This window comes from Anomaloglossus baeobatrachus, chromosome 9 (genome assembly GCF_048569485.1).
Source record: "Anomaloglossus baeobatrachus isolate aAnoBae1 chromosome 9, aAnoBae1.hap1, whole genome shotgun sequence".
Lineage (NCBI taxonomy): Eukaryota > Metazoa > Chordata > Amphibia > Anura > Aromobatidae > Anomaloglossus > Anomaloglossus baeobatrachus.
In genome coordinates, this window is record NC_134361.1 from 226791697 (window position 1) to 226805986 (window position 14290).

At 48.4% G+C, this 14290-nt stretch overlaps 1 protein-coding gene across 1 annotated transcript in view; it reads left to right on the forward strand.

The window, feature by feature from the left end:
- KCNT1 (potassium sodium-activated channel subfamily T member 1) overlaps nucleotides 1-14290 on the forward strand; it is a 324059-nt gene that overhangs the window by 216246 nt on the left and 93523 nt on the right. The window contains 6 exon segments of the mRNA XM_075324674.1: nucleotides 2585-2664; nucleotides 5293-5392; nucleotides 7416-7472; nucleotides 7556-7604; nucleotides 7809-7868; nucleotides 11174-11248. Of these exon segments, the coding sequence (XP_075180789.1) occupies nucleotides 2585-2664; nucleotides 5293-5392; nucleotides 7416-7472; nucleotides 7556-7604; nucleotides 7809-7868; nucleotides 11174-11248 (421 nt within the window).

Genomic DNA, 14290 nt, shown 5'->3' on the forward strand with positions numbered 1-14290 from the left:
GGCAGGTTCTTGGTGTCACTCTGGTGTAGGGCAGGTCCTCTGTGTCAGTCTGGTGTAGGGCAGCTCCCCGGTGTCACTCTGGTGTAGGGCAGGTCCCCAGTGTCACTCTGGTGTAGGGCAGGTCCCCGGTGTCACTCTGGTGTAGGGCAGGTCCCCGGTGTCACTCTGGTGTAGGGCAGCTCCCCGGTGTCACTCTGGTGTAGGGCAGGTCCCTGGTGTCACTCTGGTGTAGGGCAGGTCCCCGGTGTCACTCTGGTGTAGGGCAGGTCCCCGGTGTCACTCTGGTGTAGGGCAGGTCCTCGGTGTCACTCTGGTGTAGGGCAGGTCCTCGGTGTCACTCTGGTGTAGGGCAGGTCCCCGGTGTCACTCTGGTGTAGGGCAGGTCCCCGGTGTCACTCTGGTGTAGGGCAGGGCAGGTCCCCGGTGTCACTCTGGTGTAGGGCAGGTCCCCGGTGTCACTCTGGTGTAGGGCAGGTCCTCGGTGTCACTCTGGTGTAGGGCAGGTCCTCGGTGTCACTCTGGTGTAGGGCAGGTCCCCGGTGTCACTCTGGTGTAGGGCAGGTCCCCGGTGTCACTCTGGTTTAGGGCAGGTCCCCGGTGTCACTCTGGTGTAGGGCAGGTTCTTGGTGTCACTCTGGTGTAGGGCAGGTCCTCGGTGTCAGTCTGGTGTAGGGCAGCTCCCCGGTGTCACTCTGGTGTAGGGCAGGTCCCCAGTGTCACTCTGGTGTAGGGCAGGTCCCCGGTGTCACTCTGGTGTAGGGCAGGTCCCCGGTGTCACTCTGGTGTAGGGCAGGTCCCCGGTGTCACTCTGGTGTAGGGCAGGTTCTTGGTGTCACTCTGGTGTAGGGTAGGTCCTCGGTGTCAGTCTGGTGTAGGGCAGGTCCCCGGTGTCACTCTGGTGTAGGGCAGGTCCCTGGTGTCAGTCTGGTGTAGGGCAGGTCCCTGGTGTCACTCTGGTGTAGGGCAGGTCCCCGGTGTCAGTCTGGTGTAGGGCAGGGCAGGTCCCCGGTGTCACTCTGGTGTAGGGCAGGTCCCCGGTGTCACTCTGGTGTAGGGCAGGTCCCCGGTGTCAGTCTGGTGTAGGGCAGGTCCCCGGTGTCAGTCTGGTGTAGGGCAGGGCAGGTCCCCGGTGTCACTCTGGTGTAGGGCAGGTCCCCGGTGTCACTCTGGTGTAGGGCAGGTCCCTGGTGTCACTCTGGTGTAGGGCAGGTCCCCAGTGTCACTCTGGTGTAGGGCAGGTTCTTGGTGTCACTCTGGTGTAGGGCAGGTCCCCGGTGTCACTCTGGTGTAGGGCAGGTCCTCGGTGTCACTCTGGTGTAGGGCAGGTCCTCGGTGTCACTCTGGTGTAGGGCAGGTCCTCGGTGTCAGTCTGGTGTACGGCAGGTCCCCGGTGTCACTCTGGTGTAGGGCAGGTCCCCGGTGTCACTCTGGTGTAGGGCAGGTCCTCGGTGTCACTCTGGTGTAGGGCAGGTCCCCGGTGTCACTCTGGTGTAGGGCAGGTCCCTGGTGTCACTCTGGTGTAGGGCAGGTCCCCAGTGTCACTCTGGTGTAGGGTAGGTCCTCGGTGTCAGTCTGGTGTAGGGCAGGTCCCCGGTGTCACTCTGGTGTAGGGCAGGTCCTCGGTGTCACTCTGGTGTAGGGCAGGTCCTCGGTGTCACTCTGGTGTAGGGCAGGTCCTCGGTGTCAGTCTGGTGTACGGCAGGTCCCCGGTGTCACTCTGGTGTAGGGCAGGTCCCCGGTGTCACTCTGGTGTAGGGCAGGTCCCCGGTGTCAGTCTGGTGTAGGGCAGGTCCCCGGTGTCACTCTGGTGTAGGGCAGGTCCCCGGTGTCACTCTGGTGTAGCGCAGGTCCCCGGTGTCACTCTGGTGTACGGCAGGTCCCCGGTGTCACTCTGGTGTAGGGCAGGTCCTCGGTGTCACTCTGGTGTAGGGCAGGTCCCCGGTGTCAGTCTGGTGTAGGGCAGGTCCCCGGTGTCACTCTGGTGTAGGGCAGGTCCCCGGTGTCACTCTGGTGTAGGGCAGGTCCCCGGTGTCAGTCTGGTGTAGGGCAGGTCCCCGGTGTCACTCTGGTGTAGGGCAGGTCCCCGGTGTCACTCTGGTGTAGGGCAGGTCCCCGGTGTCACTCTGGTGTACGGCAGGTCCCCGGTGTCAGTCTGGTGTAGGGCAGGTCCCCGGTGTCACTCTGGTGTAGGGCAGGTCCCCGGTGTCACTCTGGTGTAGGGCAGGTCCCCGGTGTCACTCTGGTGTACGGCAGGTCCCCGGTGTCACTCTGGTGTAGGGCAGGTCCTCGGTGTCACTCTGGTGTAGGGCAGGTCCCCGGTGTCACTCTGGTGTAGGGCAGGTCCCCGGTGTCACTCTGGTGTAGGGCAGGTCCCCGGTGTCACTCTGGTGTAGCGCAGGTCCCCGGTGTCACTCTGGTGTACGGCAGGTCCCCGGTGTCACTCTGGTGTACGGCAGGTCCCCGGTGTCACTCTGGTGTACGGCAGGTCCCCGGTGTCACTCTGGTGTAGGGCAGGTCCCCGGTGTCACTCTGGTGTACGGCAGGTCCCTGTGTCCTCCTCTCACCATCTTCTTCTTTCTTGCAGAGTACAGGTGGAGTTTTACGTCAATGAGAACACCTTCAAGGAAAGACTCAAACTCTTCTTCATCAAAAACCAAAGATCAAGTGAGTGTCCCCCCTGTATTATTAATGACGATCCTCATATCCGTGTACGACCGTAGTGGGGGGGCGTCCCAGTATACAGACCCTGCGCCGGGCACATAGGAGGGGCCAGAATCGGGGACCCCCAACCCCATGAGCTCCATATACACCGGGTGTAATGAATACCAGTATACATAGTCTTATGAGTGATAGGACGGGATGAATATACCTCAGCATAGAAAGGGTTAACAGAATTCGCCTCTTGCTGTGTGCGGTATACAGCCTGGTGTATGGCGGAACCTGCGGTGTTACACTGCCATCTAGTGGTGCTGAGGCCTCAGTGCAGTCATACAGAGCGGCCACATTACCGCCGTGCATGGAACAAATGGGATCATATGTGCTGATGATATGATGCATTAATTAAAATGCTTATTTCAGACGCCTTAAAGGGATATTTAAACAATAGACAAAAGCACAATTTAAAAATAAATAAATATGGGAAAAAAAATATTTTTAAATTTTTTTTTGGATGTGACTTTTCCAGATAATTCCCACAACAGGTTAATTTTTGCGTCTCCCGCCCCCCTCGGCGTATCGCGCCTCCTATGACGGCAATGTCGCCATTCACTCCGCGGCTTTCCTAACCTTCCATTCAAGGTAATAATGTATCACGAGTGAATTACCGGCGCCCGGAGCGGCCGAGGAAAGTGGCGGCATTGTCCTCGCAAGATTAAACCCTCACAAGGGGGCACAACAACATGGCGGTGACCTACTTACCATCCCGGGCTAAAGGGGCGGCCGGCGGGGGGTACTGGCTATTAGAACTTTGTCTCCAGGTCCTGCCACAGTGTAGTGCATGTAATACAGTATAGTTTTTGTGCACTGTATGGCCGTATTTCCATAAGCATAGTACGGTATAATATTTGTGCACTATATGGCACTCCGTATTTTATGCACGGTATGGAGTTATTTACATAAGCATTGTACAGTATAGCTATACACTGTATTGCAGTATTTTTTATATACACTGTACACTGGGCACAAATATTATACCTCACTATGCTTATATGCCATACAGCGCACACAAAGCATACTGTGCTATGCTAATAAATGAATGTACAGTGCTTAAATACCGCCATATAGTGCCCCATCATTACGTTTTACAATACGTCTGTAATACTACCATCTAGTAAACAAATATACGGTATGCTTAAATGTATAAGTGTACAATATATCTGTGCACTGTGTGGCAGTATTTACATAAGCATAGAACAGTAGATTTTGTGTGTTGTATGGTGGTACGTGCAGTGCACAGGCAAAGTGCAGTATATTTTTTGCACTGTGTTGATATATTTTGTGCATTGTATGGTGGTATGTACTGCACAACATATGTACATACGTTGTGCGGTATATGCACAAAATATACTGTACTATGCCTATATACATACCACCATACAACACACATAATATTCTGCTCTGTCTATGTAAATACTGCCACATAGTGCACAAAATATACCGCACAGTGCCTATGTGGCAGTATTTACGTAGACATAGAACAGAATATTGTGTGAACTATTTGGCAGTATTTATATAGGCATAGATCAGTATATTTTGTGCACTGTATGGTGGTATGTACTAAGGCGTTGTGTGGTATATTTTGTGTACTATGTGGCAGTATTTACATGGGCATAGTACAGTATATTTTATGCACTATATGGCAGTATTGTTATAGGCATATAACAGAATATTTTGTGCATTGTATGGTGGTATGTACATAGGCATAGTGTAGTATGTTTTGTGCATTGTGTGGTGGTATTTATGTAAGCATAGTACAGTATATTTTTATGCACTGAATGGTGGAATTTTCATAGGCATAGTGCGGTATATTTTATGCGCTGTATAACAGTATTTACATAGCCATAGTACAGTAAATTAGTGCAGACTGTATGGCTGTATATAGGCAGAGTGCGGTACATATAGGCATAGTACAGCATATTTTTGCAGACTGTATGGCGATATTCATATAGGCAGAGTGTGGTGTATATATAGTCATATTACAGCATATTTTTGTAGACTGTATGGCGGTATTTATATAGGCAGAGTGCGGTATATATATAGGCATATTACAGCATATTTTTGTAGACTGTATGGCGGTATTTATATAGGCATATTACAGCATATTTTTGTAGACTGTATGGCGGTATTTATATAGGCAGAATGCGGTGTATATATAGAGGCATATTACAGCATATTTTTGCAGACTGTATGGCGGTATTTATATAGGCAGAGGGCTGTATATATAGGCATATTTTTGCGGACTGTATGGCGGTATTTATATAGGCAGACTGCTGTGTATATATAGGCATATTTTTGCAGACTGTATGGCGGTATTTATATAGGCAGACTGCTGTGTATATATAGGCATATTTTTGCGGACTGTATGGCGGTATTCATACAGGCATTGTACAGTATATTCTTCTGTGTATGGCGGCACCTTTCTCTGTATAGTGACCTCATTGCTCTGTATATTGCAGTATATAGCTGCCGCTCTCTGCTGAACGCTTCACAGTGTGATAAATGATGGGGGGCGTGTGGGGTGCTCGGGGGCCGGCCGCTGCGTGCGGCTCAGTGACTTGTGACTTTTCTCTCCAGGTCTCCGGATCCGGCTCTTCAATTTCTCCCTGAAGCTCCTCTCCTGCCTCCTGTACATCGTGCGAGTGCTGCTGGACGACCCCACGCTCGGGATCGGATGGTGAGACGCTGGGGGCATGTGACCCGGGAGTGGGGAGCGGGCACCAGCAATGCACCCCGCCAGGGTGTGACCAGATAGCATAATGGTGATGGGACGCTCCGGCGACCACCAGCGCAGACTCTGGATCTATAGTACCGTATAGGGATGGTCTCTGCAGAGCTGCGGTGTGAGGAAGTATAATGTCATTTATTATATGTTTCGCATATAGTATAAGCATTGTTCAGTATATTATTTGTGCACCATATGGCAATATATACAGAAGCATTGTTCCCTATAGTATGTGTGCACTTTATGACAGTATTAACAGAAGCATCGTTCAATATATTATTTGTGCAAGGTATCCACAGAAGCATTGTTCCCTATATTATTTGTGCACTTTGACGGTATTGACAGAAGAATTGTTTGGCATATTATTGGTGCACTGTATGGCGGTATCTACAGAAGCCTTGTTTGGTATATTATTTTTGCACTTTGACAGTATTAACAGGAGCATTGTTCGCTATAGTATTTGTGCACCATATGGCAGTATATACAGAAGCATTGTTCAGTTGTTTTTGTGCACCATATGGCGGTATTAACAGAAGCATTCCTTGGTATATTTGTGCACCATATGGCAGTAGTTACAGAAGCATTGTTCAGTTATTATTTGTGCACCATATGGCAGTATTAACAGAAGCATTGTTCGGTATATTATTTGTGCACCATATGGCGGTATTAACAGAAGCATTGTTCGGTATATTATTTGTGCTCCATATGGTGGTAGTTACAGAAGCATTGTTCGGTTATTATTTGTGCACTTTGATGTTATTAACAGAAGCATCCCTTGGTATATTATTTGTGCACCATATGGCAGTATATACAGAAGCATTGTTCAGTTATTTTTGTGCACCATATGGCGGTATTAACAGAAGCATTGCTTGGTATATTTGTGCACCATATGGCAGTAGTTACAGAAGCATTGTTCAGTTATTATTTGTGCACCATATGGCAGTATTAACAGAAGCATTCTTTGGTATATTTGTGCACCATATGGCGGTAGTTACAGAAGCATTGTTCAGTTATTATTTGTGCACCATATGGCAGTATTAACAGAAGCATTGTTCGGTATATTATTTGTGCACCATATGGCGGTATTAACAGAAGCATTGTTCGGTATATTATTTGTGCACCATATGGCGGTATTAACAGAAGCATTGTTTGGTATATTATTTGTGCACCATATGGCGGTATTAACAGAAGCATTGTTCGGTATATTATTTGTGCACCATATGGCGGTATTAACAGAAGCATTGTTCGGTATATTATTTGTGCACCATATGGCGGTATTAACAAAAACATTGTTTGGTATATTATTTGTGCTCCATATGGTGGTAGTTACAGAAGCATTGTTCGGTTATTATTTGTGCACTTTGATGTTATTAACAGAAGCATCCCTTGGTATATTATTTGTGCACCATATGGCGGTATGTACAGAAGCATTGTTTCCTGTACTATTTGTGCACTCTATAACATTATTTGCATAAGCAGAGTTTGGTAGATCATTTGTGCACTATATGGCAGTATTTACTTAATCATTGTTCGGTATATCATTTCTGCACTGTATGGCGGTATTTTTACCTTCCACTTTATTTATTATGCTTTGGTCTCTAAAGAAACTTCAGAGCAAAATAAAGGTCTTTTCACTTCAATTTGGCCTCGTTTGATTCGGCTGAATGCGCCTTACACAAATTTCAGGAAATTTAGGAACCTCCGATACTAATAATGATAGTAATGCTGCTTCCAGTAGCAGAGCCCCACATATCCATGCCTCACGTCTGGTATTATAGTTTAGCGCCATTGAACTGAATGGGAGCTGATCTGCAATACCGCACATGACCTGCGAATAGGGGGGCGCTGTTTTAGGCGGAAAGCAGCCATATTTTTCTAAATAGACAACCCCTTTAATTCCGCTAGTTAGGGCAGATGTGTATATTGTATCTGTAGGGTGATGAATCCTTTTTTTTACCTCTTTGTACCTTTTCAGCTGGAATTGTGAGAAGCAGAACTACACCACCAAGTCTCTTTCGGACAGTATTAACTGGTGAGTTTCCGCGGGGGCGGTCCTGCCGGCGGCGACCAATAAGAGCGCAGATTTCACATCCCTTGTGTCCTGTCTTCTTATAGGGCGCCCATCATTTGGGTGGAAAGAAGCACTCCGCTCTGGGCCATTCAGGTATGTGGAGTTGTCCAGTTATGGGGGGGGTGTTCGGCGGGGTCTTATATTTTGGGCAGAGGTCCCCCCCTTTGCATTATCCCGCGGATTTCGCAGCGGAAGCCTCGGCTCCGGATTTGCATTTCATCAGCCGTCAGTTGCCATCCTAATATAGACTATTAATGCCGCCATTTCCCAATAATACCGCCTCTTCTCCCCTCTCAGGTGACGGTGGCCATCATCAGCTTCTTAGAGACCATGCTGCTGATCTATCTCAGCTATAAGGTAAGCTTCGGGCCAGCCGGGGGCTCGAGGACGGGGGTAGGGTCCTGCAGCACCAATGACATTCATAGGAACCAGTACAAAGTCGTCATGGAAACGCATTCTATTTACAAAGTTTGAATTTTCACTTCATTCATAAGGTTCCATTAGGGATCATATGGGCCAAAGAGATCTAATGGATCTCCCAAGGCTTTTTTTTTTGCTCAAGAAATTAACTCAAGAGCTCCAAAGATGTTCTGCAGCATCTGGATACAACGCATTTATTCTGCTTGGGTCAATAGGTTTGGTAAATCCTGGCATCTGTGGCCCCTTTAAAGGGTTTGTTCACGTTTTGGAGCCCTTTTTTAACCTAAATGTATGCATTTTCAGCTCAAAATTAATTTTTGCAATTTGTTTTGTTTAAAACAGTTGCTGGCTGCAGAATGAGTTAACTGAGGATCCATCAGCGAGCTCGTTCCAATAGTTGTAAAAGATTTTTATTTATTTTTTTTGCTCCTCTCTGCTGATTTGTGACCACAGACCACATCTAAGCTGGGTTTATAGGTTTGGTAAATCCTGGAGTCTGTGACCTCTTAAAGGATTTGTTCACATTTTCGAGACTTTTTTATGCACATGTATGCTATTTTTAGCTCAAAATTATTTTTTTGCAACTGGTTTTGTTTAAAACAGATACTGGCTGCTGAATGAGTTAACTGAGAATCCATCAGTGAGCTTGCAGTCTGTGTATTGCACTTATTGCACTGTCTATTGCTGGCTGCAGAATGAGTTAACTAAGATCCATCAGCGAGCTTGCAGTCCGTGTATCGCACTTATTGCAGTGTGTATTGCTGGCTGCAGAATGAGTTAACTAAGATCCATCAGTGAGCTCATTCTACTGGTCCAACAGAAGATTTTATTTTTTTTTTTTTTGCTCCTCTGCCAATTTGTGACCACAGACAACATCTAAGTTGAATATGCAGCAAAACAAAAAGCCTGTAAAAGTTGGGTCAATAGGTTTGGTAAATCCTGAAGTCTGTGGCCCCTTTAAAGGGTTTGTTCACATTTTTTACCTAAATATATGCATTTTTAGCTAAAAAAAAATGTTTGAGATTGGTTTTGTTTAAAACAGTTGCCGGCTGCAGAATGAGTTAACTGAGAATCCATCAGTGAGCTCATTCTAATGGTCCAATGGAAGATTTATTTATTTTTTTATTTATTTTTTTTTTTTTTGCTCCTTTCTTCTGATTTATAACCACCACAGACCACATCTAAGTTGAATGTGCAGCAAAACAAAAAGCCTGTAAAAATTGGGTGAATAAGTTTGGTAATTCCGGAGTCTGTGGCCCCTTTAAAGGGTTTGTTCACGTTTTGGAGACTTTTTTTACGCACATGTATGCTATTTTTTAGCTTTAAATTAGGCTTTTTTGCAATTGAGGTTGTTTAAAACAGTTGTGGCTGCAAAATGAGTTAACTGAGATTCCATCAGTGAGCTCGTTTTAACAATAGAAGAGGGTTTTTTGTATTTTTTTATGATTAAGGACCACAGACCACTTTTGAGGTCAATGTACCGTAAAACTAACATTTGTTAGAAAGCCAAATTGTAAAAATTTTTTTTTTTTTGCCCCAAATACCTGAATTTTGGTAAAAAAAAATTTTTTTAAAAAAAAAATGGTCTAAAAAACCAAAAAACCACACCTTTTTACTTGCAGTGCTCCACACTCCTCCATGCTCCTCCATGTGGTGGGGTCTGGTACTGCAGGTTTCTCAGCACCCATTCTCTTGAGACGCAGTACCAGATGCAGCCACACAGACATAGATGGCGCTGTGTTAGAAAATGCAATTATACTATAGTCTCTGCCCAACCTGAAATAACTGATAACAGGGAGCAATAGAACGTATTTAAATCCATGGAACATGCTACTGAAATAAGATTACTATCCCTTTAAGGAGGGTGTGTTACTAGGTCAAAAGTCTCCAGTTTCTTCTCCTTTTTTTTTTTTTTTTTTTTTTTATTCACCCTGTCCCCTTTAATATTCCATCTTTAAAAAAAAAAAATGACATACGCTTGGAGACTTGTGGGACTGGAGCGAGGTTCACAGATCCTCTGGGGTGTGGCTCATAGGGTCCTTTGGGGCGTGGTTCACATTCTCTGGGGCATTGGTTCACAAGATCCTCAGGGGGCATGGCTCATAGGATCCTCTAGGGTGTAGCTCATGGATCATGGCGTCCTCTGTGGCATTGCTCACAGGATTCTCTGGGGTGTGGCTCATGGCATCCTCTAGGGGTGTGGCTCATGGCATCCTCTGGGGGTGTGGCTCATGGCATCCTCTGGGGGTGTGGCTCATGGCATCCTCTGGGGGTGTGGCTCATGGCATCCTCTGGGGGTGTGGCTCATGGCATCCTCTGGGGGTGTGGCTCATGGCATCCTCTGGGGGTGTGGCTCATGGCATCCTCTGGGGGTGTGGCTCATGGCATCCTCTGGGGGTGTGGCTCATGGCATCCTCTGGGGGTGTGGCTCATGGCATCCTCTGGGGGTGTGGCTCATGGCATCCTCTGGGGGTGTGGCTCATGGCATCCTCTGGGGTGTGGCTCATGGCATCCTCTGGGGCATAGTTCATAGTTCACAGTATTCTCTGGGAGCATGGCTCATGGCATCCTCTGGGGCGTGGCTCACTGATCCTCTGGGGCATTGGCTCATGTCATCCTCTGGGGCATACTTCACAGGATCCTCTGGGGCGTGGCTCATGGCATCCTCTGGGGCGTGGCTCACAGCATCCTCTGAGGTGCGGTTCAAGTCATCCTTTGGGGTGTGGCTCACTGATCCTCTGGGGCATTGGCTTATGGCATCCTCTGGGGCATACTTCACAAGATCCTGTGGGGGCATGGCTCCCAGCATCCTCTGGGGTGTGGCTCAAGTCATCCTTTGGGGTGTGGCTCACATGATCCTCTGGGTCTTGGCTCACGGTATCTTCTGGGGCCATGCCTCATAGGTTACTCTGGTGGCATGACTCATAGTATCCTGAGGACATGATAAATGGCATCCTCTGGGGCATGGCTCACAGATCCTCTGGGGTGTGTCTTTTGACTGGTTTGCATAATTAGCCACCCCTTCTTGATAAAGCTTATGAAAATTAGCAGTAAATAAAACGGTCTATCTCTGGAACCGTATGACGGATTTAAAGAAAACAAAAAGTGGAATAATCAGGGGAACAGCGGGAATAAAATAAGTCTAAAATGATCCGCTTTTGACCTGGTGATAGGCCGCCTTTGCGTAATCCTGCCATGTAATCTGCTCCTGTAATCCAGCAGTGAATGTGTTGTATCCACAGGGGAACATCTGGGAACAAATCATCCGGATTTCCTTCATTCTCGAGATGATAAACACGGTTCCTTTCATCATCACGGTAAGTTTCTGGCGCTAAGTGGGTGTTTTTATATTTTGGGGGGGGGAGGGGGTGCACCATTAACAGTAGGGGTAATGATCAGTTGATCGCCGCCGATCAGCCGGGATGTGTTTTCCTGCAGTGGCCTCTACAGGAGAGATGTGGTATTACACTTAATGAATGGATGGCTGTCATAATGTGCGGGGATGTAGCCTGTAATGAGTACCGCGGCCCCCCACCTCCTGTATGTTCCCTTCCCGGAGTCGGGGTGCTCAGGAATAGTCACTTTGTGAATGCAGAGAGCCGCGGGCCCCACATTACAGGTAACAGAAGTGACGGGCGCCCGCCGCGCCGCCGGTGCCGAGCCTCCATCGCCTTTGTCAGCGGAGATTTCCCACGCAGTCTTTTTGTTCCGGAGCCTTGAAAATCCCGACGAGTGAAAAAGTCACGATGTGAAGAATAGAAAAGCCGTCAGCAGCCGGCGGAAAAAAGGGAGTGACGATGGGGAAGGTGGAAGGTGGATCGGGGCCACAATGGCAGCTCTGCATTATATTCCTGATATTTTACAGAAGAAATAATCTCTGCAGTCGCTTCCTCCGTATCTCTGATCTCAGCAGTCGCTTCCTCCGTATATCTGATCTCTGCAGTCGCTTCCTCCGTATCTCTGATCTCAGCAGTCGCTTCCTCCGTATCTCTGATCTCAGCAGTCGCTTCCTCCGTATCTCTGATCTCAGCAGTCGCTTCCTCCGTATATCTGATCTCTGCAGTCGCTTCCTCCGTATCTCTGATCTCAGCAGTCGCTTCCTCCGTATCTCTGATCTCTGCAGTCGCTCCCTCCGTATATCTGATCTCAGCAGTCGCTTCCTCCGTATCTCTGATCTCAGCAGTCGCTTCCTCCGTATATCTGATCTCTGCAGTCGCTTCCTCCGTATCTCTGATCTCAGCAGTCGCTTCCTCCGTATCTCTGATCTCTGCAGTCGCTTCCTCCGTATATCTGATCTCAGCAGTCGCTTCCTCCGTATATCTGATCTCAGCAGTCGCTTCCTCCGTATATCTGATCTCTGCAGTCGCTTCCTCTGTATCTCTGATCTCAGCAGTCGCTTCCTCCGTATATCTGATCTCAGCAGTCGCTTCCTCCGTATATCTGATCTCAGCAGTCGCTTCCTCCGTATCTCTGATCTCAGCAGTCGCTTCCTCCGTATATCTGATCTCAGCAGTCGCTTCCTCCGTATCTCTGATCTCTGCAGTCGCTTCCTCCGTATATCTGATCTCAGCAGTCGCTCCTCCGTATATCTGATCTCAGCAGTCGCTTCCTCCGTATATCTGATCTCAGCAGTCGCTTCCTCCGTATATCTGATCTCAGCAGTCGCTCCTCCGTATCTCTGATCTCGGCAGTCGCTTCCTCCGTATATCTGATCTCAGCAGTCGCTTCCTCCGTATATCTGATCTCTGCAGTCGCTCCTCCGTATATCTGATCTCACAGTCGCTTCTCCGTATATCTGATCTCACAGTCGCTTCTCCGTATCTCTGATCTCAGCAGTCGTTTCCTCCGTATATCTGATCTCAGCAGTCGCTTCCTCCGTATATCTGATCTCAGCAGTCGCTTCCTCCGTATATCTGATCTCAGCAGTCGCTCCTCCGTATATCTGATCTCAGCAGTCGCTTCCTCCGTATATCTGATCTCAGCAGTCGCTTCCTCCGTATATCTGATCTCAGCAGTCGCTCTTCCGTATCTCTGATCTCGGCAGTCGCTTCCTCCGTATATCTGATCTCAGCAGTCGCTTCCTCCGTATATCTGATCTCAGCAGTCGCTCCTCCGTATATCTGATCTCAGCAGTCGCTTCCTCCGTATATCTGATCTCGGCAGTCGCTCCCTCCGTATATCTGATCTCGGCAGTCGCTTCCTCCGTATATTTGATCTCGGCAGTCGCTTCCTCCGTATCTCTGATCTCAGCAGTCGCTTCCTCCGTATCTCTGATCTCAGCAGTCGCTTCCTCCGTATCTCTGATCTCAGCAGTCGCTTCCTCCGTATCTCTGATCTCACAGTCGCTTCCTCCGTATATCTGATCTCGGCAGTCGCTTCCTCCATATCTCTGATCTCAGCAGTCGCTTCCTCCGTATCTCTGATCTCAGCAGTCGCTTCCTCCGTATATCTGATCTCACAGTCGCTTCCTCCGTATATCTGATCTCAGCAGTCGCTTCCTCCGTATCTCTGATCTCAGCAGTCGCTTCCTCTGTATATCTGATCTCAGCAGTCGCTTCCTCCGTATCGCTGATCTCTGCAGTCGCTTCCTCCGAATATCTGATCTCAGCAGTCGCTTCCTCCGTATATCTGATCTCAGCAGTCGTTTCCTCCGTATATCTGATCTCAGCAGTCACTTCCTCCGTATATCTGATCTCAGCAGTCGCTTCCTCTGTATCTCTGATCTCAGCAGTCGCTCCTCCGTATATCTGATCTCAGCAGTCGCTCCCTCCGTATCTCTGATCTCAGCAGTCGTTTCCTCCGTATATCTGATCTCAGCAGTCGCTCCCTCCGTATATCTGATCTCAGCAGTCGCTTCCTCCGTATCTCTGATCTCAGCAGTCGCTCCTCCGTATATCTGATCTCAGCAGTCGCTCCCTCCGTATATCTGATCTCAGCAGTCGCTCCCTCCGTATATCTGATCTCAGCAGTCGCTCCCTCTGTATATCTGATCTCAGCAGTCGCTCCTCCGTATATCTGATCTCAGCAGTCGCTTCCTCCATATATCTGATCTCAGCAGTCGCTCCCTCCGTATATCTGATCTCAGCAGTCGCTCCCTCTGTATATCTGATCTCAGCAGTCGCTTCCTCCGTATCTCTGATCTCAGCAGTCGCTTCCTCCGTATCTCTGATCTCAGCAGTCACTCCCTCCGTATATCTGATCTCAGCAGTCGCTCCCTCCTTATATCTGATCTCAGCAGTCGCTCCCTCCGTATATATGATCTCGGCAGTCGCTTCCTCCGTATATCTGATCTCAGCAGTCGCTTCCTCCGTATCTCTGATCTCAGCAGTCGCTCCTCCGTATATCTGATCTCAGCAGTC